At 48.3% G+C, this 23,872-nt stretch overlaps 1 protein-coding gene across 24 annotated transcripts in view; it reads right to left on the bottom strand.

Moving 5' to 3' along the window:
* Positions 1 to 19,433, bottom strand: part of FBRSL1 (fibrosin like 1) — a 553,269-nt gene extending 533,836 nt beyond the window's left edge. For 14 of the 24 annotated variants that reach the window (XM_075110646.1, XM_075110657.1, XM_075110638.1 and 11 more), the window contains exon 1: positions 19,048 to 19,432. In XM_075110646.1, the coding sequence (XP_074966747.1) occupies positions 19,048 to 19,341 (294 nt within the window). In that variant the 5' untranslated portion in view covers positions 19,342 to 19,432. Of the gene's footprint in view, positions 1 to 19,047 lie in introns of all 24 variants that reach the window. The other 10 variants (XM_075110636.1, XM_075110656.1, XM_075110637.1 and 7 more) reach the window with 1 other exon arrangement.
* Positions 19,434 to 23,872: the final 4,439 nt, after the last annotated feature.

The raw sequence follows: 23,872 nt of genomic DNA, 5'->3' as shown, positions 1-23,872 counted from the left end.
CAACTCTGATTTTTCCAGCCCCCACCCAAGCTGTGCCGAAAGTACTTTGGCGGGGCTCTTGAGCAGCTACTGCAGAGAAAATATTTGCAAAAAATTAAATTTCACACCCAGTTCTTAATAGAACTTACACACTGATGTTCAAAAAGCAGGATGTGAAAAGCCTCCCAGTTTAAACAGCTTGGAGAACTTCAACTAAGTGCTTGTGCACCTGTAATTATTTGAACAGTAGGTTTTATGCAAGACCAGGAGACTTCAGAGGTGCTCCTCTGTTCAAAAGAAATGTACAGTACCACCAGAGGTCAGGCCCAAAATGAGAGGCAAAGGAACGAACAGGAGTTTACAAGAAATCTAAGACAGGTCCAACTATTTTAAGTACACAGAAGAGAGAAAATGCATGTGCTCATGCATGAATGTGCGCGCACATACACTGTATTATAGCTAGTTATATATGATGCAAAGCAAGATAGTTAGTTAGTATACGATGCAAAGCAAGAAACTCCTTCAGCTACCAACCAAGCTGGGTAGCACCACGTGAAGGCAGGTGGATACAACTGCCTCCCTGGAACCCACCTTCTAATGTACAAATCGATCATCAGTTTAAGGTGAAGTTGGCGCAAGAAAATAAATACGTAATTTCCTTAAAATACTTCTCAACCTACAATCTTTGCTCCGTGAATCCAGCAGAAGACGGCTGAATGCTTGACAAGGCATTGCTTCACAGACCCTTGGGAAGGCTGCACTTACACAAACCTCCACCTCTCGTCAAAAGAGGAAATGCTTAAGCAGTTTAAGTTTGGCGTAGCAAGAACCTTGCATACAGATTAGCTAATTTATTTGCTATGATGTTGCGAGATACTGTTTTATTAGCTTAATTTGTCTTTAGCAGCACTGGAGACCAAGGTAACTACAGCTGAGTTGCTGGAGCCTGTGTGGAAAAGAAAACACAATCCCAGCTTTTGAAAAAGTATCTTGTTATTCTCATACTTGCAAACTGGTGTTTGTTTGTTTGTTTTTAAAAACAGGCTTGCCTATTTGAAGCAAATGAAGCTTTTAAAAAGCTAGCTGGCTGTCGGCAAATATTTTAGACCATTTCCCCACTTCAAAGACTGTTCATATCAGAGAGTCTACAAAGTCCACAGCACGCTAAATTGACACAAATCCCTGACAGAAAGACAGCTTATATTTAACCTACCAGCAAAATTTAGCTACCTGCATAATTAATACTCTTCAAATTAAGATTTCACATAGCTCTCCAGGTGTACAATATTAAATCTATTACCATTTGTTAATTTTCAGCACACCAGTGAAGTTGAGATCGAAATCAGAGAGCAGGCATAGAAACCTGGCACCCGTGAAGCCTGAGAGTTTTGACACTGGCTTCAGCGAGGCAGGATTTCACCCTTGGTCACTCCATGCTGCTTCAGTTTATTTTTCCTTCCTTCCTCCAGCTCTTTCCCCCCCACCACCCCCTTTCATATCTCTTCTGACATACACTGCAGCTCCAGCGAGTTCCCAGCCCTCGAACAATGTGTTCTCAAACTACACAGCTGAGAACACCAATACAAATGAAATCTGGGCTGCAGCTTCTGAGCTGGGACCACTTTTACATCGTCCTGTCAGATATTAAAGAAAAAAAAAAAAGAAAGAAGAAAAAAAGAAAGAAAGAAGAAAAAAAGGCTACAATAGAAGTAAGCCATCTTGTTTCCTTTGAGTGTGAAAAGGCTTTGAGAGTGAAAAAATACAAAGCAGCTAATGGTAATCAGTTACACAGAAACCCTCATCCGTGCCTTTTGCTTCCAGGGAGCACCAAGCATACGAGACCAAAACACGACATCAGATCCAGGTGAAATTCCGCGCCTAATCTGCAAACCAGTTACCATGGCTGCACATGCAAATTGGTCAGATAAAAGCCAGTCAGAGGAATAATTGGCTATTTGGAGGTACAAAATGACTAATCTATCACAGCCACCACATAAGTGTTTTTTTTTCCTCCACTTCATAATTAATGCTCCAAGTCCGACCTAGTATTTTGGATGCAATACGGTACAGTAAGTACAGGAGAACACAGGCTCCATCCAGAGCTCCGCCACTGCTGCAACACAAGTCCAGACTGTGCCCCGGAGCCCCCGGCGGGAACTCCAGGGACAACTTCTGAAGGTGGCTACAAAAAACACACCGGTCCCGAAGCAGTCTTTAGCACATCTTCGTAGGCAACTGTGCATCCTCTGAAGAAGCCACCGGCGCTGAAAACCCCCACGTGAGTCACATCTACTTGTGAGCCCAACCGTCTGTCAGGACGGGTACTCTCTCCTAAACAGAGTATCTTCAACAACCGATCTTCAGAATCATTTTCCTGACGTTATTCAAACAGTACTTTTGAAAAATCACTAACTTTGCAGAACTCTCACATTCTCCTGACAAGCAAAAATTTATTACATGTATAAAAACCCACCGCCATTTAGTCTTTTAGTAACAACAACCAGCTTCACTCCAGGTCCTCACAACCAGGGCAGGAGCAAAGCATTAGTCATTTCTCCCCTCATCCAGGAAGCAATGGAAATCAGTGACAAAGGATTTCCCATACTGGCAAGCACAAAGACTAGCTAGCTTCAACTTCAACGCCACTTTTACCTACTAAGATACCAACTATTTTCCTGCTGGAAGTATTGGTAATTTTCTTTTAATGCCTTCTTCGTGGGATACGACATTAAACTAACTAAGGCAGAATTGTAGAAGAACATAGGAGGCAAGCAGAACAGGTCTGTATAAAACCTCACACTCAAATGCTTAGGCTTCAAGGATGCCACACCAGCAAGCTTTCTATTAAACACTTCAATGAAGCAGGAAAGTTAAAGCTTTGAATACTCTCCCTTCTAGGCACAGGGCAAATGGATCAGTTGCTAGTAATTATTTGCTTTCTCTGTGCTTCAGGCATTCCCATCTGTGAAATGGGCCTAATATCTTCATTAATCTAGACAGTGAGTGTTAAGTCATGCATAGGTGTCGATATACCGCTGTCATCTCATCTCTTGTCTTCTGAGATTTATAACAAAACATCATCCTCTATTCATATTTTCAGTCCAAAATACAAGCATTTGGCCTTAAAAAGTACGTAAGCAAATCAGCCTCCCACCTGCACAAAGCTGTACCTGCTCATACCAAACCAACAGCTGTAGCCAAGGTGCAAAAGAACATTTTTACACGTGAAACTATAGGGGAAACCACGAAGAGAGACAGTCCTGTGTCCGAGACTACCTAATCAGGGGATTACCGAGGGAAGCCTGCAGGTTTCTTACAGTTAAATTGCAAGTCCATCTTCTCAGAGCTGGGAGTTCAGGGTGTAACCAACCACCCCTTCTCCTGCAACCGGGGTCAAGAAAGCCCCTGGCTCCACACAGGTTTCTCCCCACGCGTTTCTGGCAGATGCTTTCCCATCTTCTCTCTCCTCGCCTTTTCCGATGAGTCCACAAGCGCTGCTGGAGATGGGATTTGGCATGCACGCTCCGATGTAAAAACCCTCTGCCCAGATGTGCTAATCCCCTGTGGCAACCCACTTTACCACACATGACCTCCAATGGCATGATTTGACAGGGTCAATGACTACTGTGCCACAGAGGTTACTTATGCTCACTGAAGTCTCCAATGTGCACACAAGAGGGTCCCTCCCCCTCTTTTAATGCAATTAAATGCTTTTTATTTAGAAATTTGCACAATTTACATGCAATTTTCTCACCCTCTCCACAAAACCAGCCTCCATTAAAACCATTTCTGCAGCAGAGCCAGCGTTTAGCTGGGCTCAAACATTGATCTTATCCTCCTGACACTTTCTTCAATCCCTCTGCAGGATTACAGCAGGGAAAATGACACTGATGAGAAGAGCTGCTTCTTCCCCCACTCTTTAGATTTAATATCCAATACAGGCTTCTCCTTTACACAACACATGCACAGGATACAATGCAGAAAGAAAGATAGGAGGAGAAAAAAAAAAAAGAACAGAAGGCTAAAAAGAAGGAATTCTTTGTGAATTGAGCTACAAATGCAATTACAGAGTGAACTACTTTTAACCTCCTGCCATCGAGGGGGTTAGATACCTCATCCACTCCAAGCACCCGACCAAGCACGAACAAAAGCTTGTCTCCTTTCTCCCTGTCATGTTGAAACTAATCAGTGAAAACAAAGTAGAAACTGGGTTTTCGGAGCAATTACATTGCAAGAGAGGGTTTATCTTTCCAAGTAATCCCTTCTACCCTCAGCGGCCACTCCCTGCTACTCCATATACGAGCACGTCATCGTAACTGCACAAGCTTAGCCGAGACCAGAGTCACTCCAGCACCGTCATCATTTTACACCATCCATTTCAGTGGACCCCTGATTCAGAAGATGACCCGAAACACGCTAAGAACACATAGCTATAATCCTGCTACAAAGGCTCAGGCCGTACTTGCAGGGTTTCTTTAATCAATACACAGCTGCTCCGCATCCCCCTCTCCCCTGCGTCCCGCCTCCCCGGTGCCAGACGGGCATTTGCGTGGCCCTGCAGCAAGCCAGATCAGAGAACCAGGGAATTAGTTTTCCTGGCAGCATAAATGCTAACGCTGGCACAAGGGAGGTAATCGGGACAAGCAGCCAGGGCAGGAAAGGACCATCCCCTTCAGCAAGAGCACATACTTATGTCAGATTAAAGTGGTCACAGCCGCAGCTCCCTGCTCCCTCTCCCTATTTCTGCAAGCGTGGGAATTACCCAGCAGCGCAGAAGATCAAGTCGTTTAGCTTTGCGAAAGGGTGTCTTGTCTAAATACAGAGCTATTATCACAGCTTGTTTCTTCTCTCACCAGCTTCCCTTCCCTTTAAAAAAAAAAAAATTAAATATTTGAGTAAAGGGATTTGGAGGCCGTCAGTCACCATGTTCCCGTAGCCGGGTATGGAGAAGGGCCCGGTGCTGAGCTGCGAGGGGCTGAGGATGGCAGCCCTGGGCTCCGAAATGGAAGGGTGCTAACGTTTTCTCTGGCAAGGTAAACAAACCGCGCGGTACAAAGATTGAATGACTCCATGGAACAAAAGGGAAAATAAGGTCAAACTGGGCAGGGGAGGGGAAAAAAAAAAAAAAAGACAGAGAGAGAAAATGAAACAAGAAGCAGCCAAGATGAAAGAGAGATGACAGATAGAAAAACCCAACAGGCTGCTCGCTAGCTCTGAAGCCGAGCACATGGAGAAAGAGAAGAATTTACTTCTTCCTCAACTGGAATGTTTGCATAATTGCCACTTTCAATTTTACATAATTCCCTTTTACACACTCTTGTTTCGTGTCTAGGCCACCATGCATGAAATAAATCCCTGTATCAGAGCACGGCCTGTCTGTGCAACACGCGGTGCTAAGGAGATTGGGTTTCCCGTTTATTCCTGTATTACATTCCAAGAAGGTGTGAACAATGCTTTATCGGACTTAAAATAATATCGACCAAACAGATATCCGCCCCGGCCAGGATGTGTTTGCCTAGGCAGATTTTTCTAAAACCATAAAGCTGAGTAAGTTATCACTTAAGCACTAATTAAATACCATTTTCCCCTTCCCTCCACAGGGCACAATGAACATAGGACAAGCACCACACCAACAAATAATTCAGTCTCAAGTTTTAAGGTTGTTTCTTCCCCAACGCCCGATTAAAATTACATGCATTCACTTTGAGTATAGGTTCAATTTTCTTCACATTTAGTGCTGATACCCAGGTGCCCTATTAAAAAAAAAAAGCCCAGATACTGAAATATCAACACTAATTAGGTCTTTCAGAGACACGTTTTTAAATGCTGTTTAGAAGATCTACATTAAGAAGAGTGGGGGCAAAGGGTGAACTTCCGACATTAAAAGGAGTAGCACTAAGTAACTAGGCGCCCAAAGCCTCATGCTTTATTTAAAAACAGAAACAAACCATTTCAATGACCATAGTCGAAAGAGAACACAGCACTATTTCTTTGTTCAGGCTAAACAAAACAGAAAATGGAAAGATTAAATGCTGTTAAACACAGGTGATATTTGAAGTTCATTCAGCTTTAAAGCTTGACAACATAGTATTAGAACTAGAAAGCCGAAAATAAAATATTCTGTACGTCACTGCAAAGGTTTTACCTTATAATTTAGCTGCAGCCCAATTCTGACCTTCTTGAAAGGTATCTGCAGCTCCCAGAAAAAGACATTTGCTCATTTCTCATTTGGCAGCTACCTGGGAAGCACAAGCAATGGGATGTCGATTCACCCATCAGGAAAACCTCCAGCCTATTTCTGTTCCTTTCACCAGCATCAGGAATACGTTGCAAGACACTTTTCAAAACGGCTTGATATCCATGAAGACACAAAGCCAGCTGATCTTCCCCCTCCCCACGCTTTTTCACTTCCAGCAGCACGCCGGTTAAACTGCACCGCCGCAGGCTGCCACCCTCCCCAGACACCCCTGGGGAAGGAGGGAGACCCCCCCACTCATGTTCTCCCCGCTGCCATCAGAAAGGCCAGTCTTACACCATGAGTAACCCCTTCCCAACCCCAAAATACACACAAGGATGCTCCACTAAAATTGGTAAAATATGCTACACCTTGCATTCCCCCCCCCAGGTCTGTATTCTTATTGGCATGCTTTTTGTGCCTCGTTTATGCTTCAGGCACAGGCTCATTATTCCTACAATATTCAGCAAATTTGAATGAAGAATCACATTTTGCTTATGTTCTGAACCTCACAAGGGTACCACCAGGAAAAACACCAGCGACTTCATCTGCTAAACATTTATAAACAGGGAATGGGAATTTTAACGCACACGTGCAAAAGCAGAGAGATGTAAAAGAACAAAAAGAATTCGTCTATCTCTTGAGACAAAAATCTATTCCCCCTCCTCGGTACTTGCTCCTTTTTGCCCAGATAAGCACACCGAAACATTGAAAATTCACCCAGCGGTGATTAGCAGAAAACCAGATTTAGGCAAAAAGCAAACCCAGAAATACCCCAAACGAAGGCAAGCTTTATGCACTTGCAGGAAACCCCCCACCAGAAGCTGCCGCTTACCGGCCCTACGGCCGGAGCAGGCCCCGCATCGCAGCACCTCACCACACTCGTCCCCAGCGCCGGCCGCGTGGGCGCCGCTGCCGAGGACGGGCGCTGGGGAAGCAGAAGCCCACCCAGCCGGAGGGGCCGCGGCCGGCGGGGACAGCCAGACCCCTCTGGCTCCCGGCCGCGTGGCAGCAGAGCCCACCGGCAGCCTCCTGAGGGGTTTTGCTGCCTGTTTCCGTTCAGCCCAGGTCTAAGACTTCCTGAAAGCTGGACTCAGTTGGGCTGAAGTTTCAGGCACTTGGGTTTACCTGTTTTACTGAAACTCGACATTACTTGCTCGCTCCCAAACGCTGCCGTGCACAAACAGGTTGCCTTTCGGTCCTGCTCGTACGGTGCACAAACCTCTCACCTCCAAGCAACTGCAACAACCCACGGAAATAAAATAGCTATGTTTGCCAACTGCCAACGCCAATTGCTATATAAGTGTTAAAAAGACAGGACCAATCTCTCTGGCAATGCACGTGAACCACTAAATAAACCACATAATCTGATTTTATATGAATAGCACATTGTACTTAACACAGATATAAACACCAGCAATTTACATCCTGTCCTTTTTGAGGTCAGATAGATATCCTTGCAGGTTGTATCAACCCTACCAAAGTTACAGAGAAGTATCATAAAACATGCCCCTGTTTGGGCCACGTATCTTTACGCCAAGCACAACACTGAATACATGCAACCAGAGGTGGTGTAGGAGTGCAGACCGCAAACATATCAGCAAACAGATATTTAGTAACGGTCACAGCTAGCTGACCTTCAGGCAGAAACTCAGTAACCCGATGGTGATGACATTCCTGGCCCTGGATTGTCTGCAGCATTTATTTTGGCAGCGGTAAAGAAAATCCACTGATATATTTTGACCAGGAAGCGCTGATCAGGAAACCAGCAAAGACCTCTCTCCTGTCCAACAGAGAGGCTCGAACAGCCTCCCCTGCAAACCCACACCTGCCTGCTTCGTCCAAGCAACACGACAGATTTCAATCATCAAGAAAAATGATTTTAAGATCTTCAAATCCAGCAGCACAGCTTGCCTCGAAGCTATAGCGCAAGAGCAACACGTGCCTGGAGACCAGGAACTTCATAAGCCCAGTGATGACAACCCCGAGCTCCTCCTGGGTGGAGGAAAACCAGGCAATACGCTCAGAGACTTCACAACCCATTAATGTATTTCTCAGGACGCCAAAGATGCTCTGTCTGGAAACAACTTGTGTAAACAGTTTGTTTAAAAAAAAAAAAAAAAACCACACACCAACATCAGAAATAATTCTTGGGAACTTCTCAAGAAAACAAACTACATACAGTTGTTTATCTGAGGTATCACCTCGGAGTTTGCATTAGTTTACATAGGCCCCCCCTTACAGCAGTTCATAACCTCTGGTTTGGAAATGGCATGTCCTACACCTGCTAAAACACACGCTCATTTTCTAACTGAGGCAATTGGGTTTGATGTTAACACCAGGCTCTAGACAACCTCCTACCCAACAGCTGCTTAAAAGACCACCTTTTCTTGCTAAAAGCCTAAAACTTGTACAGATGACTTCATAGCCAGCATGGGAACCTTTTTCTGATCGAGTCCTGCAAGCCCTTTTGTCTCAACACAGGTAAAATTTTATTTTATAAGTCACACGCCCGATGTGACTTAGTGTCACCCAACATTGTGGACGAAAAGTCATGAGCTGTATGAAATCAAGTTACAGAGCACGCGCAGCCCAGAGGCTCTCATTTCTCTCTCATTAACCCTCTTCCCGAGACAAAGAGCATCAGAAACATCGGCGCCTGTATCGAAGTTGTCTTAAAATGGTGCTTCTCTCTGCACAAGTTACCCCGACCCCGCCGACGCAGCCGCCTCCGTAGCAATGGAAAGGAGCTGAGAACGCGGCTCAGTTCCAGACTCCCATGTAGTACCCGCAGGGCCAGGCTGCGAACAAAACCCCTCACCCGCAAACGCACGGGGCGGGGGGCTGCCCCGAGAGCGTTAATAGGGCTTTCATCGGGTTATCGGTTTGCTTGATGTAATCCACAAAATTTCCATGTGCACATCATAATGAACGCACAGACATCTGCGGGGTTTGATGGAGGAGCTGATAGCAGGCAAGTTCTAGAATCCATCTGGTTGGAAAACCATCATCATTTTCACCAAAAAAATCACATTAGCCAACTCGTATCACAACCGGGTACTATTTAGCTTCAAACTACAATTCCAGAACAAATGGTATTCTTTTTTCCTGGAGAGATCTTACAAAATATTCAGTAACTTGAAACTAAGGGGGGGGGGGGTGGTTTGTTTTGGGGGGCTTTTTTGTGGGTATGTTTGTTTGTTTTAAATGCACCAAGTGCTTTAGTTAAGTCTGAGAAAAAAGGAAGGCAGTTTTTGCCCATCTCACAACAAAACCTCTCTTGAGATAAGGGTCTGTTCTGCATCAGGAGAGTTTCCTAGTAAATGCATGAAAGAATGCTTCTATGAGAAGCAAGATTATAAATCCAGAGCATGAGTAGGGACTGATGAAGCCTAGGGGAACTTAAGAAGCCCTAAGTCAAGGCCTGTATTTTAACCGAGATAGAGAACTAAAGCCGCGGCTTTACACTCGCAGCGGTACCCGGAGCGTAGCTCGCTCAGTGGGGCATCGCACTGGTCGGTACATCCCACGTGAGAGACACACACCACGCATGAACCTGAGGTGAGGCAGAGGGGAAACATTTCACTAGCAGTTCACACAGGAAGATTTTGACTTTGGCTGCAAGCTACCGAAGCGACAAACAAGGCCAGAAGACACCGATGCACGTACTCGCTCCCGGTTATAACATGCAGCACGCCGCCGCGAGCAGCGTCGCAGCGCGACATGCTTGCACCGCGCAAAACCCATCCCTGGGGGCATCTGACCATGGACGAGCATGTCCCCACCCCATAACAGAGCAAAATCGGGAATGCCGCCCCGGCTCCGAAGCACCAACGGCGTGAGCAGCTCTTTCACGGAGGCTCTCCCATCACCTCGTGCGCAAACACCACGTGCGTTTCACGTTACACGTAACAGACAAGAGGTGATCCCCTCAAGGCGGAGGGGTGAAGCCAGTGCCCCCGAGCGGCAAATCCAGCCTCCCACCGGGCACCCAAGCAATGGCACCGGCGGCCGAGGTGACGCAGGCGGTGATGAAAGGACTCGCCCAGAGCTCAGAGAGGAAGCTTGTGGCGGAGTCAGAAAGAAAACCCCGTTATCTCGACTTCCGGACCCCTCTGCTAACCGCCAGACCACAAAACACTTTTATTGTAGGATAACATTACAACAAATAGCTATTTTCTGTTAGCAGAAAACCCACTTTGCAGTTTTACTTTCAAAAATCCATTTTCACTCCAACTCTGTAGGATTGCAAGCCAGCTCTGTGACGCGGCATAAACAATTTCTCCCTCCTTTGCATGCCCCAGTTTTATTAAATAATCCCCATAAAAGCAATTACTGAGCTTTGGACTGAAAAATAACTAGAAAAAAAAAAAAGAGACAGCAAATTCTGTGTATCTTCATTTGCATACAGATTCCCTCCCTCCCCCTTTCTAAGGTTTTTGCCATGAGGTCTTTTATGTCTCTTTCAATAATCATATAATTATATGATTCCTAAAGTACACGCTGGCAACACTTCAGGGGATTTTAGTCATTACAGGTGAAAAGTCTTTTCTCTCATGTCTAATGCTCGCTAGGATCTCCTTCCACTTCATTCACAGGTAAGATGAAGAACCAAACGACACCCAAAACCCTCTCCCAGCCAAATCTGGGGGGCCATCAGCCCTCTTCCTCCTCCGTGATGGATACAGGGAAGCGGCAGAACTGAACTGCCATGAACTTCAACCGGAATGAAGCATTTTTTTAAATTAAGCAGCCCATCATTTTTCCCAGGCACCACGTCCAACTATTTTAATGGCTTTCACATTTTTTCTTTAATTTTACAATCTGAAAGAAATGCCAAGGTTCCATCGAGGACCAAGAACACCGTAATTCCATTTCTTCCAATGGTTGCACATTATTAACAAGCTGTCAAAACACCATAATTATTTTATATCAAGTTTGACTGATTCCATAAACATCTCTCAGCTACATACTATCTTGAGTCTCACTCCCAGAGTGCAAGTATGTGCTCAGGCTAAGTGGAATAAAGAGGCTGCACATCCTCCGACAGCAGCGCAAGAGACATTTATAAGCCACCAAAAAAACCCAAAACCAACAGCAGTAACGCGTTTATTAGCTGATGCACTTGATGTCATTGTGAGGTTCCAGACATTTCTTCTCTTTAAATTCTTTGGGGTTTTAGCCCCTCTGCACAAATAAGAGCTACCAGGAAAGAAACTTCAGCCTCACTAACCTGCAGGAGGGGTTAAAGAAGTGACCCCGGTGGCCATCAGCACGCCGCAGCCCGCTGAACAGCCAGAAGCCCTAAATTATCATTTGTTTCCCAACTTGGGCTGCACGCTTCCTCCTAACCTAAGCGTCTCCTCACTAAGTACAGGCTAGATCAGGGGTGTGCTAGCGTCAGGATAAATCCATCTATATTTAAAATTGGGGGGGGGGGGGGAACCAAAACAACCAAAACCAAACAATTACATTCATATTTTTACAAAGCTTAGAAAGAACATCTGTTGGAGAGGAAGAAAATGCGATGCATCCAACCGCAAACACTATAAACTTCAGGTTTAGACTACAGGCACGAGTACAATATATATATTTTTTTATTTTCCTGAATGCCTCTCTATCACAACCTGTTCAGAAGAGAGCGAGGCAGGCTTTGGACAGACGAGAGGAGCCCAAGCGCAACTCCCTTGCCCTGCCAACAGCGCCCAGCAGTCCCCAAAATAGAACATTTGACTTCAAATTGCCACGTCTGTGTGGCACAACTATACATAGCCAGTACAAGATTAAAAAAGCTTTGCTCTGAGCACAAAGGGAGAGACAGGAATGGTGCCATAAGCCCATGTTTTGCAGCCAGTAGTGCAGGGAAATCATTCTGATCCCTTCAATCCCCTTATCCATGCCAACCACTGACCTTGCAGATACAACTTTTGTTCAAGTTTAGTCCCTTTTTGGCTTGAAGCAAGACAGAGCTACAAAGCAAACGCTCTCCATTCATCTTGGATCACGCAAGCGCTATGTACGTAGCTGCCCCCGCGCTCCTTTTCACCAGGTATTTCTGACCTTCAGATCCAGTCACTCGGTGCAAAATAATTAAGCTACAAAAACGGACATGCCCCTATTCCCCTGCCATTAGGGCTGGCGCATCTGCTGGCCTGGCCGGGCGCAGGGAGGGAGAGCCCTGCAGCTGCTGCGGTTCGTACCTGCCCAGCTTTCACAATCCTCGCACCAGAGGAACTGGACCGGCAACCAAAGGCCGGTCGCTGGTTGGTTTTGCCTCGGCGGCTCGGGAGCTGTTTAACCCTCGCTGCCATTTTAAACATTTTGGATTACTAACATGAAGACTGATTCTCCTTTCAGCATCTGAACGGTATTCTTAATAGTTCATTAGTTTTGGAAAAGAGGCTATTTTTTAAGGAGATGGAACGGGAGCAGGACAACAGTGCTCTGACTCTTCTCTCTGCGAGAAGCATGGCTGGAGCGGTCACAGCCCCCATCATGCCGAGCACGGCGGAGCCAGAAGATATTTAAACAGCAAGAGCCACTTCACCTACATAAAACTCTCTTATACCTTTACCGTGATAAACTGGAGGCATTAAAGTGCAGTGAATTGGAAATTGTTCTCACTTACAGCTGGATGTTCCCATACAACTGACACCAAGACGCACGTCCTCTGTACGGTATTTCAAATCTTGATTTTTTTAAAAAATAAATTTAATTTAATAAATTTAAAATAAAAAAAAAAAATGCATCAAGCAGGACAGTGTTTCAGTTTTGCTGATACCATTCGCTTTCAAGTACTCCCTTACAGTGCCACGGACAAACGACACGAAGTTCCCCATGACTTCTACCACCAAACCAAGGCCAGCCACTACACAAGCTGAAGCAACACCCATCTCTGGGTAGCACTTACTTTCCCCAGCCGAGGTGCACACACGGGTTCAGATCCACGTGCACGCAAAGCCCACCAGGTCTAGCTAAGCTTGACGCGGGGGGAGCAGCCTGCAGTGGCCGTGCCTGGGGAGTTCAACACCTCACGCTGAGAAACAGAAAGCAGCAGAAGGGGAGGGTACCAAGAGGAAAAGGAAAAAACCCAGCCCACCCAAAACCCTTTATATGAGTGTAACTGTCTCCAGCCTGGGTATCATATCTCTGTACCTATATGAATTTTTGAAGAAGTATAGTTTTGCGATACATCAGCCCTTCTGCAGAGCAAGCAGGAATCTATCTAGAAACAAAGCGAAACACACGAGGCTGATCTCATCCTACCGGGCTCCCGTCTTCACGGTTACTTTCCCGGAAAGTAATGTTGTGATAGTCAGTCTCGTTCTGTGAAATAATCGAGATAAATGATTAAAAGCGCATCTCATTAGCATACTGAGAGGCCAGTAAAGTTTTCAGTACTTACCAGACAAGGAGTCAAATGCCCTACTGCAAGCATCCATTAATCTGGATCCTCTATCAGCTATTATTTGGATGAAGCGGAACAGTAATTTTATTATATCTCTTATCAAAAAATCTTGCCTGTGCAATACCGAGTACCTTGTATTTCTCACACATGATATATTCAAATTTTTGATGAATAATAATCTATCTTCTGAATTTTTCTGTAGCGGTTGGTCCACTTGGCATTTCAGCAGGCTCCCTCTCACGTTTTACCCCACGTTTCAAACCGCTGAAGAAAGGCTGAGCGGTTACACTACAGGAAACTACTTTGGAAAAATTGCTAAGATATCAAGAGATCTTTCAAAAAACCCAAACAGACAGGGTCCAGCACAGTCTGAGCCAAAAACACGGCTTCGGGTAGGGAGGAGGGTGACCCCTGAACTCACCTGGGATTCTCACAGCCAAGCTGCAGGTAAGCAAGCAGTGACAGCTGCACGATACGCCCGTTCATCCCGGCAGGTTTTACTGATGAGGCAAAGGACTCCAGCTCCAGCAAAAGAGCCGGATCCTTCCTCACCGGTGGTCTGCAGGGAGCCTAGCTCCCCTCGGTTCCTGGCCTGACTGAGCGGGTACTTCAGGCTCGCCCCTCTGGTTTAGCTCTGCTTTAACCACCTCTTATTCCTTAACAAGCACAAAAATACCTTAAGTACCTGCTTCAGATAAGATGCAAAGAAATCAACAGCTAGGAGAACAAATCAATGGAGACTAACAAGCCTTCAGGAGAACCAAAAGGCATTTAGAGCACCATCCAGAAAATCATTAGCTTTCCTGAGGTTAAAAGCCCTTTTTTTTAAGGAATAACTGGCCATCAGAAACATTTACTTGATATACCATCACTTGCCAATTCAGGAATACTTAAAAATCTAGAAACTTGTTTTAAAACACAAGACTAACTATGGAAAAAAACTAAGCTGCAAAGTGCATACACAGAGATATGATGATAAATGAGAAGCTACGTAGCTAGGTCAGTGGAACTAGCACAAAACCTTCGGAACAGGAAGCTGCAGTTAAATACACTGGTTTTCTTATCAATGAGAGATCAGAGCAACAGCAACAGCACAGTGTACAACACACATGTGAAAACAGCCTTATCAAGATAACAGCTGAAGAACTTATGGATTCTGTCCAGAAGTCTACTATCACCATTAGGCTTTCTAAACTCTGCTACACCCCAGCGCAAACGGCAGAGAAGGGGCTGTGATTTTAGCCCTGCCAGACCCCCGGGTACGAACAAAAGAAAGAGCGGGCAAAGCGTTAATCTCCTTCGGGTCTGCGACCAGATGCAGCTGGGCCCCAGCTCGGCTCATAAGGGCAGCATCACCACTTCAGCACGACGTGCACGAAGTCAAGGTCTGCCTCTTTTCAGCTCGGGGATCTACATCTGCACAACGCGTCGCTCCACGCGCGTTTGCGAGCGGATTCTCCACGAGGTTCTATAAATAGGTTAAACATTCCTAAAAAAACCCATACATACACACACACACACACACCAGGAAAGTTAAAATTTCCATACAGCGTTCCAAGGCTTTGCTGGAATCTGTAAAAATGATAAACAACAGCCAAAAAGAAAACACAACCCCTTGTCTTTACAACTACTTTGGGAGAACAATTGCTCTCAAAGATCGCATTCATTAACATTCTGATGAAGTTCCCTTTTAGCGCTGTTTTTCATACTTGAAAGGAACAGCTATGATCAGAGAGAGCCCTCAACTACCGACTCACTCATTTAGATTCTCTCGCTCTGATTCACCAATCACCTTCAAGAATAATTAGCAGCTTCGTCTGAACGTAATGAATATACACACATGCTCACATACAGACCATTCATTTCGGAAGGCGGCGAGAAATCCCCCGTTTCTCAGCCCGCTGGCTGTTCTGACCCCCGGCACGGGAAGCATCTCCTGGGCAGCACCATCATCTGAGGGTTTTCCAGCAGCCACCCGTCTCGCTGACCACCTCAAGCCAGCAGATCAGGGCAAGCTAAGCGTCCGGGTTGGTAACTCCAAAGCCATGTTTGGTGGCTGGGTATCAAAAAGAAAAAGCAAACCCAACCCCAAACCACCCCTACACACCCATCACCTGCGTGTAACCCCAGTGGGAGCCGGATTTATACGAGAAGATTCAGAGCAAGGAAGGGAAAGGGGAGGTTTTAACTTCTTATGTACACAAAGAGCCTGCTGCTGGTTTGTCTGTGGGCTTGTATTTCTTTTTTCCTTAATTTAAAAAGAAAAATATTTAATCAACTTTGTCTACGTGAAAGCTGGTAGGACAGGGGATCCATAAGCCAAGTCACAAGTAAGTATCACAGAAACAAGCAGCAATATTTTCAGATGACAACTGCCAAAGGAAACATTGCCACATAAGTTAAATCAAAATCCAGAATGCTTAAAATTCATGCCAAAGAGCCAAAGGAGACTTCATAAAGCCAGCCCTCAGTATTAACCTTAACTGCTCATACCCCTAGGTCAACACAAAGGAAGTATATATTTATTCTATAAAGCACCCTTTATTTACCGGAACACCAGTGGTAAGAATTTTCTTCAGCAGGGAAGGGGAATTCACAATATTTTGAGATAAAAAGAAAAAAAAACAAACAGAAAACCACCTTACCTCTCCCAAATGTTTCTACCATTAAGTTCTGCCTAGCCCTTGAGAAATTTAATTTCCAGGGGGAAGCCCAAAGCTTAGCTAGCCCATCAGACGTAATCACAGCTCACTGTAACATTAAGTGACAAACAAGCCTCGAAGAAGAACACAAGAAAGGATCGCAGCGAACTGCCACATACACAACAAAAGCTCCTTTTAGGATTAGAAATTAAATAAAGCAGACTTTCTTCGTGCAGGATTGTTTCTAGGCTGTATACTGACCCTTATTCTTTCTCCTCCCTCACGAGCATGGAAGGTTTCAATTCTTATTTATTTTCAAAATACCATCACAGCAGATTTTTAGGTACTCTTAAACAACAAACCCACACTGAAAGGCAAATCTCCTCCAAAGCAGAAGAAAACCACCTGCCGCAGCCCAGCACACTAGAGCGCACACCTCCACACGGCGCAAGATGCCGTTTCGCTCATTTACATGGGCATAAGTTGCTTTAAAGTAGTTTTGCCTTAATACCCCCCTTCCCTTGCTGCTGCATCCAACCCGCCAGGCATCACCCACGGTCCAAGGCAGCGCCGCACGGGAAAACCCACGCAACGCAGAGCGCCTTGCTCCTTTTTAGTGCCACTGGGATTTACGAAACGCACGTGGTCACGGGGGCTCCCCGAGGGCCTGGGCCACGGCGCACCTCCCAGCTCGGCCCCTGAAACAAACAGGTGAGTTCTGCTCGCGCTGCTCCCTCCGAGGTGCCAACGACCACCCGAGATGCCGAGGCGCACGCGTTCTCTTGCGTGCCGGCGGATCCGGTAGTCATCAATTAATCTCAGGTGGTACCGAAGTGTTTTGCAAGAGTTTGAAAGCGGAAAGTTTTGTAAAGGCTTGTATATAATTTTTTAAAAAAAAAAAAAAAACAAACCCCAGAAGTGCTCCCACAGACAGCTGTACTTTGGGGTGGCAGAAGTTTAAGGTCGCCCTCTGCCCTCGTGCGCCCTGTTATCAAGGTTACGGTTTGGTTGATTTGATAACAAGGCTTATCCCATTCGAAAAGCCCGGAGTTTTCCTCGTCAGCCCCGAAGGGACTGCGCTATCATTTGAATTCTATTTCCTGATAATGTGCTCATCATGGTAGAAAATTTCTGCAGGAAGATGAATTTTACTTTCTTCACTGACAGCTCAGTGGAGACTCCGGGGTTTAATTGGACCTATTTGCTGATGCATATTTGACTAAGAGGATGCCCAAGAAAAAAAAATTTAAAAAGAAGATACAGACAGGTCTATGGCTTGTTTTAGGGGCACACGAAAGACGATCACTTGCTCATTATCAGTTCTGCGTGGACAAAGTAGGACAACACCCCGCAAGTGACGCTGTGAAAGGCCAAAGAATAGCCGTCACCAACAGAGATCGCCTTCCCAGGCTGGCACCTCCACACCTAGCGCTGCTCGGGACTGCGGGGCGAAATGTCCCTCCCGAGCAGAAGTCCAGGCTCCCCAAGCCCTGACGCCAGGGCAGATGGCCAAGGCCGCTGCTGCCGCCCCTGCAGGGGCGCGGGGACCACCTCCAGGACTTTTGAGAAGTTGGTTGTACGAGCCAAAAAAAAAAACCCCTCCTGACGGCCAGGGTGCCGCCAGAGCCCAGAGGCCGGAGGGGTGGGCTGAGGGGCAGAAGCAAAGCCCACAGACAAAATGGGCCATCCAAGGCTGAGCCAAAGATGTTCGAGATCCCAGGGCAGACCCGAGATTATCCATTAGCCTGCACAGAGCCCTCCGTCGCCGTAACGTGGGTTAATAGGTACACGAGTGTCAGGAAACCCAAAGTAGGGAAAGCACCCAGAACTTCGCCCGTATTTTTGCCACGGTGTGTCGAAGAAAGTGGGCAAAGGCACCACGATTGCTCATATTTACTGGGGATTCAAGTTATTATGCCTGTCGAGTGACTTGTTAGGTGCTTTCTCTCGAGAGCTCACTACTTCCCCTCGTACACAAACAACACAAAAATCAAAAGCCAAAGTCTTAGTTTGTCAATGCCCCTCTGAAAATATTAAATTTCCTGCTCTGCTTAACTTAGCTCAGACAAGGCAGGCAGTATTTGCTCAGCAAATATTGTTTGTAATAAGTTAGACAAGCAATATTTTTTGCCAGCCTATTAACACCAGAAAAATATGTACAGTCAACAAGAGATGAAGAATTTGTTCAATTACTTCAAAAATGGGAATTACAACCAAGGGATTATTATCCATTTAAACATCTCTTTTCCACAAAATGTCAAACACTAGCCATTTGCTAACAATCTCCGGAGACAGATAAAGTAACATTTTGGCAAAGCAAACACAAACTCCACGAGCCGGGGGGGGGGAAGGAAGGGGTTGGGGGGGGGGGAAGCTCCACCATTCACAACAATACCGGACCATCCCAACACGCCAGGAATATTTCGCAGCCCTCCGCCAGGCAATTAAAACCCCAAACAAACATTCGACTTGCCCTAAGTGATAGCTAACACCAGCCGGAGCCGGAGGGAGATGGGGGGGGGGGATGTTGGGGGTGGGGGCGTGGGGAGAAAAGGGGGGGGGGGGTGCAGCAAGTTGCCAGCGGGGCTGCCACCCCCCGGGCCACCCTCCCGACCGCAGCCCCGAGATCCCTGCGGGCTGACACCAGGATTAATGCACATTAATTGTTATTTGCAAAATTCAGCAGCCTCAAAGCGCCGCGCTTCCTTTTTCAATTTTTTTTTTTTTGTGGTTTAAATTTACCCCCCTCCTCCCCCCGCGCCCCCCCTCCCCTCCGCTCGTACCTCCAGGGCTTCCAGGGTGTTGAAGCTGGCTATGGCGAAGCCATCGATCAGATCCTCCTCCTGGGAGCTGGACTCGCGGCGGCGGCGGCGCGGGGGCCGGGCGGCGCGGGCGGCGGGCGGCGGGCCCCGCGGGGCTGTGCAGTTCTGGCCGCCGTTCTCCTTGCCGGGGCTCGGCTCCTTCTCCGAACCCGAGGAGGGGCTCTGGTTCCGCGGGTCGCGGGCCGCCGCCTCCCGCCGCCGCACGCGGTCCCGCTGCGACCTCGACCTCCGGCTCTGCCGGATTTTCCCATCCATTGCCGGAGAAGCAGCAAATCAAAAAAAAAAAAAAAAATTTAAAAAATAATAATAATAATTAAGAAAAAGAAAGGCCGGGCGTGGGGGTGGGGGGGGGCGGGGGGGGGCGCGGGGGAGGGGGGGAAGAGAAAAGTCACCCCCCTCCAACTCACCGCTTCCCCTCTCCAAACCCCGGAGCCCTTGCAAAAAAAATTTAAAAAAAAAAAAAATTTAAAAAATCAACAACAAAAATCCTGCTGTTCAGACCCTCGGATCCAGGGCGATGATAATCCACAGAGCAAGGCTGGGTGGCGGTGGCGGTGGGGCGAGCGGCGCGCACACACACACACACACACACACACACAAAAAATATTAAATCCACGGAATGACCTTGACAAATTTCCACCCCCCGCCCCCCCCCACCCCCCCAAAAAAAGCAGAGACGGGAAGAGGAGGGGAGGAGGGGAAAAAAAAAAAAGAAAAAATAAAAAAAAAAAAAAAAAGAGAGAGGGGGGGATCTATCTGGATCAGGACGAGGACACCTCGGGTTCACTCGGCGCGGAGGAGAGAGGCAGATCCAGGAGGCTCGACCCAGCTCGGGATAATCCAGGCGCGGCGCCCCCTCCCCGGGGGCAGCGCCGCTCCGGGGCCGCGCTCCGGCCGCCGCACACCGCGCCGGGGGGGCCGCCGCCGCCGTCCGCGCTCGCCGCCCAACTTTCTTGCCGCGGAGCGAGCGAGACAATCCCTGGGCAGCCCCCGCCGCCGCCCGCCGCCGCCGCCGCCGCCGCCGCCTCCGCCGCCCGCCGCCGCCGCCGACCCCTCCTCGCCGGGCGCCGCCGGCGGCTCGCAGCCCCCCGCCGGCGCGGCACGGCGCCCCCGCCGCCGCCGCCGCCCGCTGCCGGATGGCGCTGGCCCGCCCGCCCCAGCCCGGCCGCCCGCGGCGCGGCGCGGCGCAGCCCCGGCCCCCAGAAGCGGCTCAGTCGGCGCTGCCCGGATGCCGCCCCATTCTCCCCGAGCTGGGACGCGGCGCTAGCACCGCCCGGCCGGCCGCGCATGAGCAGGGCTGCCAGCTGCGCGTCATTCCCCGGCGCAGGCCCGGCCGTGCCCCCGGCCCCCCCCCTTCCTCCTCCTCCTCCTCCTCCTCCTCCTTCTCCTCCTCCTCCTCCTTCTTCCCGCCCCGCCGCCGCCGCCTTGCCTCGCCTCAGTGGGGGGAAGGAGGGGGGGTGCCGCGGCCCGCCCCCGCCGGGAAAAGTTCCCCCCACCCCGGGCCGGCTCCCGCACCGCCTCCGTGCCCCGCTCTCCCCTCACGGGGCCGGCTGAGCCCACGGGAAATGGAGGCGTGAGGGGAAGGGGGACAGCGGGGGCAGAGCCGCGGGGCGGCCAGAGGGGCCGGCCGGGGGGCGAGCTGAGGGGCCGGGGGGCGAGCTGAGGGCGAGGCAGTGAGCGGCGGGGCGGGGTGGGGGTTAAACGGGGAACGGAGGGACGAGCTGAGGGGTGGGCTGGGGGTCACAGGGTGAGGCAGGGACAGGCTGAGGGGTTGAGGACAACCTTGGGGACCCGCCATCTGGGGGGTCAAGGGTCGCGTTAGCAGGGGACAAGCTGGTGAGGAGGGCGCAGGGGCAAAGGAGCTGCACAGCCAGAGCTGTAGGAGGGACGTGGAGCTGCACAAGGGGGGCGAGGCTGAAGGCCAGGGTCGTGGAGATGGTGGCGGGAGACCCTTTACCTCATTCCCCCCCTGCTCCCTGTCCATCCATCTTGCCGATGTTTCACTGGGGCTCTGCAACACTGGAGGAGGCTGCGGCTGCGTTCTTGTTCCCCTTCTTGTTGCGGGCCCGGTCCTCTGTCCAGGAGCGCCTCGGCCAAGGCTTGGTCCCTGGGCACTCCCCTGGAACGGGGACCGGCTTGGTGGCCGGCCGAGCGGCCACGCACAGCCCAGCCCCAGGTACAGCGCCCAGGGAGGTGTGCCTGGGCCAGGGCCCCGGCGCAGAGCGCCGGCTGTCCCACATATCGCAATGGTAGCAGGACCTAATCCTCCTGTTATCTTTTATTGCATGCAGTCAGATATTACCGCACGTTACCGTCGCTCCTGGGTACTCCCTTCCTTGTGTGTGGCTGGCTTTGCTCCATTTGACTGACTTGGCTCCATTCCTTACATCTTTGGCTGCTTTCGCCTTCCCCGGGGGGTAGCCTCCAGTTCTGGATGTGAGAGAAGTTAGAAGGAAGTAGTGAAATAAAACCTGAAGAAGTCCACCAAGCTTCATAAATAAGCAAGGCGGGGAGGGGAAATCCATGAAGGAGATCCAGTGTTAGCGGGAGCCATGGAAGTAAGGGAAGCCAAAAAAGTCTCCTGCCACCTGCTCCCACTCGTGTTCCCGTTCAGTCGTCGCCAGGGATGGTGCCTTCCTCGGGCCGGTGCCGCCCGCCGCGGCGGGCTGGTAGCTGGGTATCTATGCCCCCGTCGGAAGGCTTTGCCGTGGGGACTGCAACGCCCGCCTTTCCTCCGTTCTCTCATATTCCTGATCTAATAATGGTGCAGCTGAAAATTAGCCTCCTTCCACCTGGCCCCAACAAGCTCTTTTAGAAGGGTTTCTGGTGTCTGGCAACAGCGTTCCCCTACCTTACTTAAACAAGAGGTAAAATAAATATCGCCCTTTTAAAATGGAGCATCGGAACGTCATTTAAATTTAGGCAATTTAAAACCAAAGGTAGAAATCCCATGTGTAGTACAAAGCCTCTTAATCCAAATAGTCATTCATGCATTGCGAGCCTCAATCACACTTGTATCGGTGTCATTTGTGTCCTAATAAAATCCTATAATCTTTTGTGTGCCAATTAAACACGGAAGATAGCTAAGCCTAGCCGCTTCCTTGGGTAATTACAGGCTAGTGGGGAGTCAGACAGTTATCTGCCAAGGGTTTTGCTGGACTGGGGATTTCTGATGGGGTGTTTTTTCTCCTCCTGTTTCTTGAAGGGACAGGACTATACTTTTTTCAACGTAGGGTATTTTAAAACCATAAGCGAGATCCAGGGGATGGTTGTTAATGAGAGATCTGGGTTTTAGATATACCCAGTTAAACAATGGATTGGGCTTAACAACTGTATTTGCTGTACCGATATTTTAAGGGTAGCTTTCTAGAAAAGAGCACTTACACAGAGTTCAATAAGCTATTTTTACATTAGGGAGCCCATCCTTTAATTTACAAGGTAATCTTTATATTCCTTGTAAGTATGTCACAAGGGTAAGCCATTAGGAAAGGTAAACTGGGGAATGTATAACCCTTTCTCTTGGTAGCGCTCATTCCAGGCCTGTTGTGCTTTAGGTCCTCCATCATTAATATGCATTTCCAGTTCTCTTTTTTCCATTCACTTCCAAATTTGCTGACCAACAAGGACAGTGGAAATTGCCTGTAAAGTTCCTTTCTTTATTTCCCGTCGGTAGGGTCATCAAGATTCTCGTCCCGCTTACATGTTTACGTACAGGAGTTTAATGTCACTGTGAACGTAAACCGAAGGTGCCTTCTGGGGAAAGCTGCAAATACAGGGTATGTTTTTTTTCTCCAATTAACTCCACAAATTCAGCAGCACTATGATCATCCATCGTTATGCCCAATTTTGTATATCTGTATATTTTTGTTGAAAGGCACAGCAGAAGTGTCCTCCGAAGGAATTAAAATCAAACAGTCCGCATGTGAAAGGACGCCTTTACCTGAAACAGCGTCGCTGAATCAACTGTGCCTTTCCTTCCGCCGAGGCAATTTCACATTTTCAATAGAAGGCAGACCTACAGTGATTTTTTTTTTCTTCCCCCCCCAGCATCAAATGGCTTTCCGCACAATGATATTCATCATGTTATAACTCTAGGTGAATGATAATGGATCAGAGGGAATGAAAACAGATGGATGTTAAAACAGACAATTCCCTGCCATGAACCTGGGAGCCCTCCGCTGCTGCCTAGTCCGTTCATTCAGTTCATAATTGTATTAGACATTCCAACAATAGAGAGGCCTTCTTCATTAATCCTGAATTTACTGAAAAGAAGCTTTGCAGACTGTAGCTCTTTCAGCACTTAGCCAACACCGGGCAAAATTTACCGCAGGCTGAAGTGGATAAAACTCGGCTAGGTAGCAACGAGCACAGAAAATTCCAAAAGAAGCAAGAGAGGTGGGCCGGTGAGACAGGGAAGGACAGCCTAGCAGCGGCCCTGCGGGCGGGCAGGAGACACTCGAGTACCTTTGCAGCAGAGCTGCAGCTTAGATGGCACCAAGGAAACGTATGGAACAGATTTCCTCTTGCCGGAGCGCAGGCGTGGCTGGACTTACCAATATTGGGCCTCTGTGCGAGACCTGATCTTCCCTTTTCAGCACCCGGGCCGCAGCGAGCACATGAGCCGGTGGCTGCCGACCCCTGCCATGTGATGGGGCACAACCTTTTGGTAACCCTGGTCTACATCAGGTGACTGGGGCTAAGCGATACAGATCAAGTCTCGTACCAGCTGTCCTGTGAGTCAGACCTTGATTACAATATTGACATTAACATTTTAATCACATGCATG

Source organism: Phalacrocorax aristotelis, chromosome 15 (assembly GCF_949628215.1).
Source record: "Phalacrocorax aristotelis chromosome 15, bGulAri2.1, whole genome shotgun sequence".
NCBI lineage: Eukaryota > Metazoa > Chordata > Aves > Suliformes > Phalacrocoracidae > Phalacrocorax > Phalacrocorax aristotelis.
This window is presented reverse-complemented; position numbering and strand designations above follow the sequence as displayed.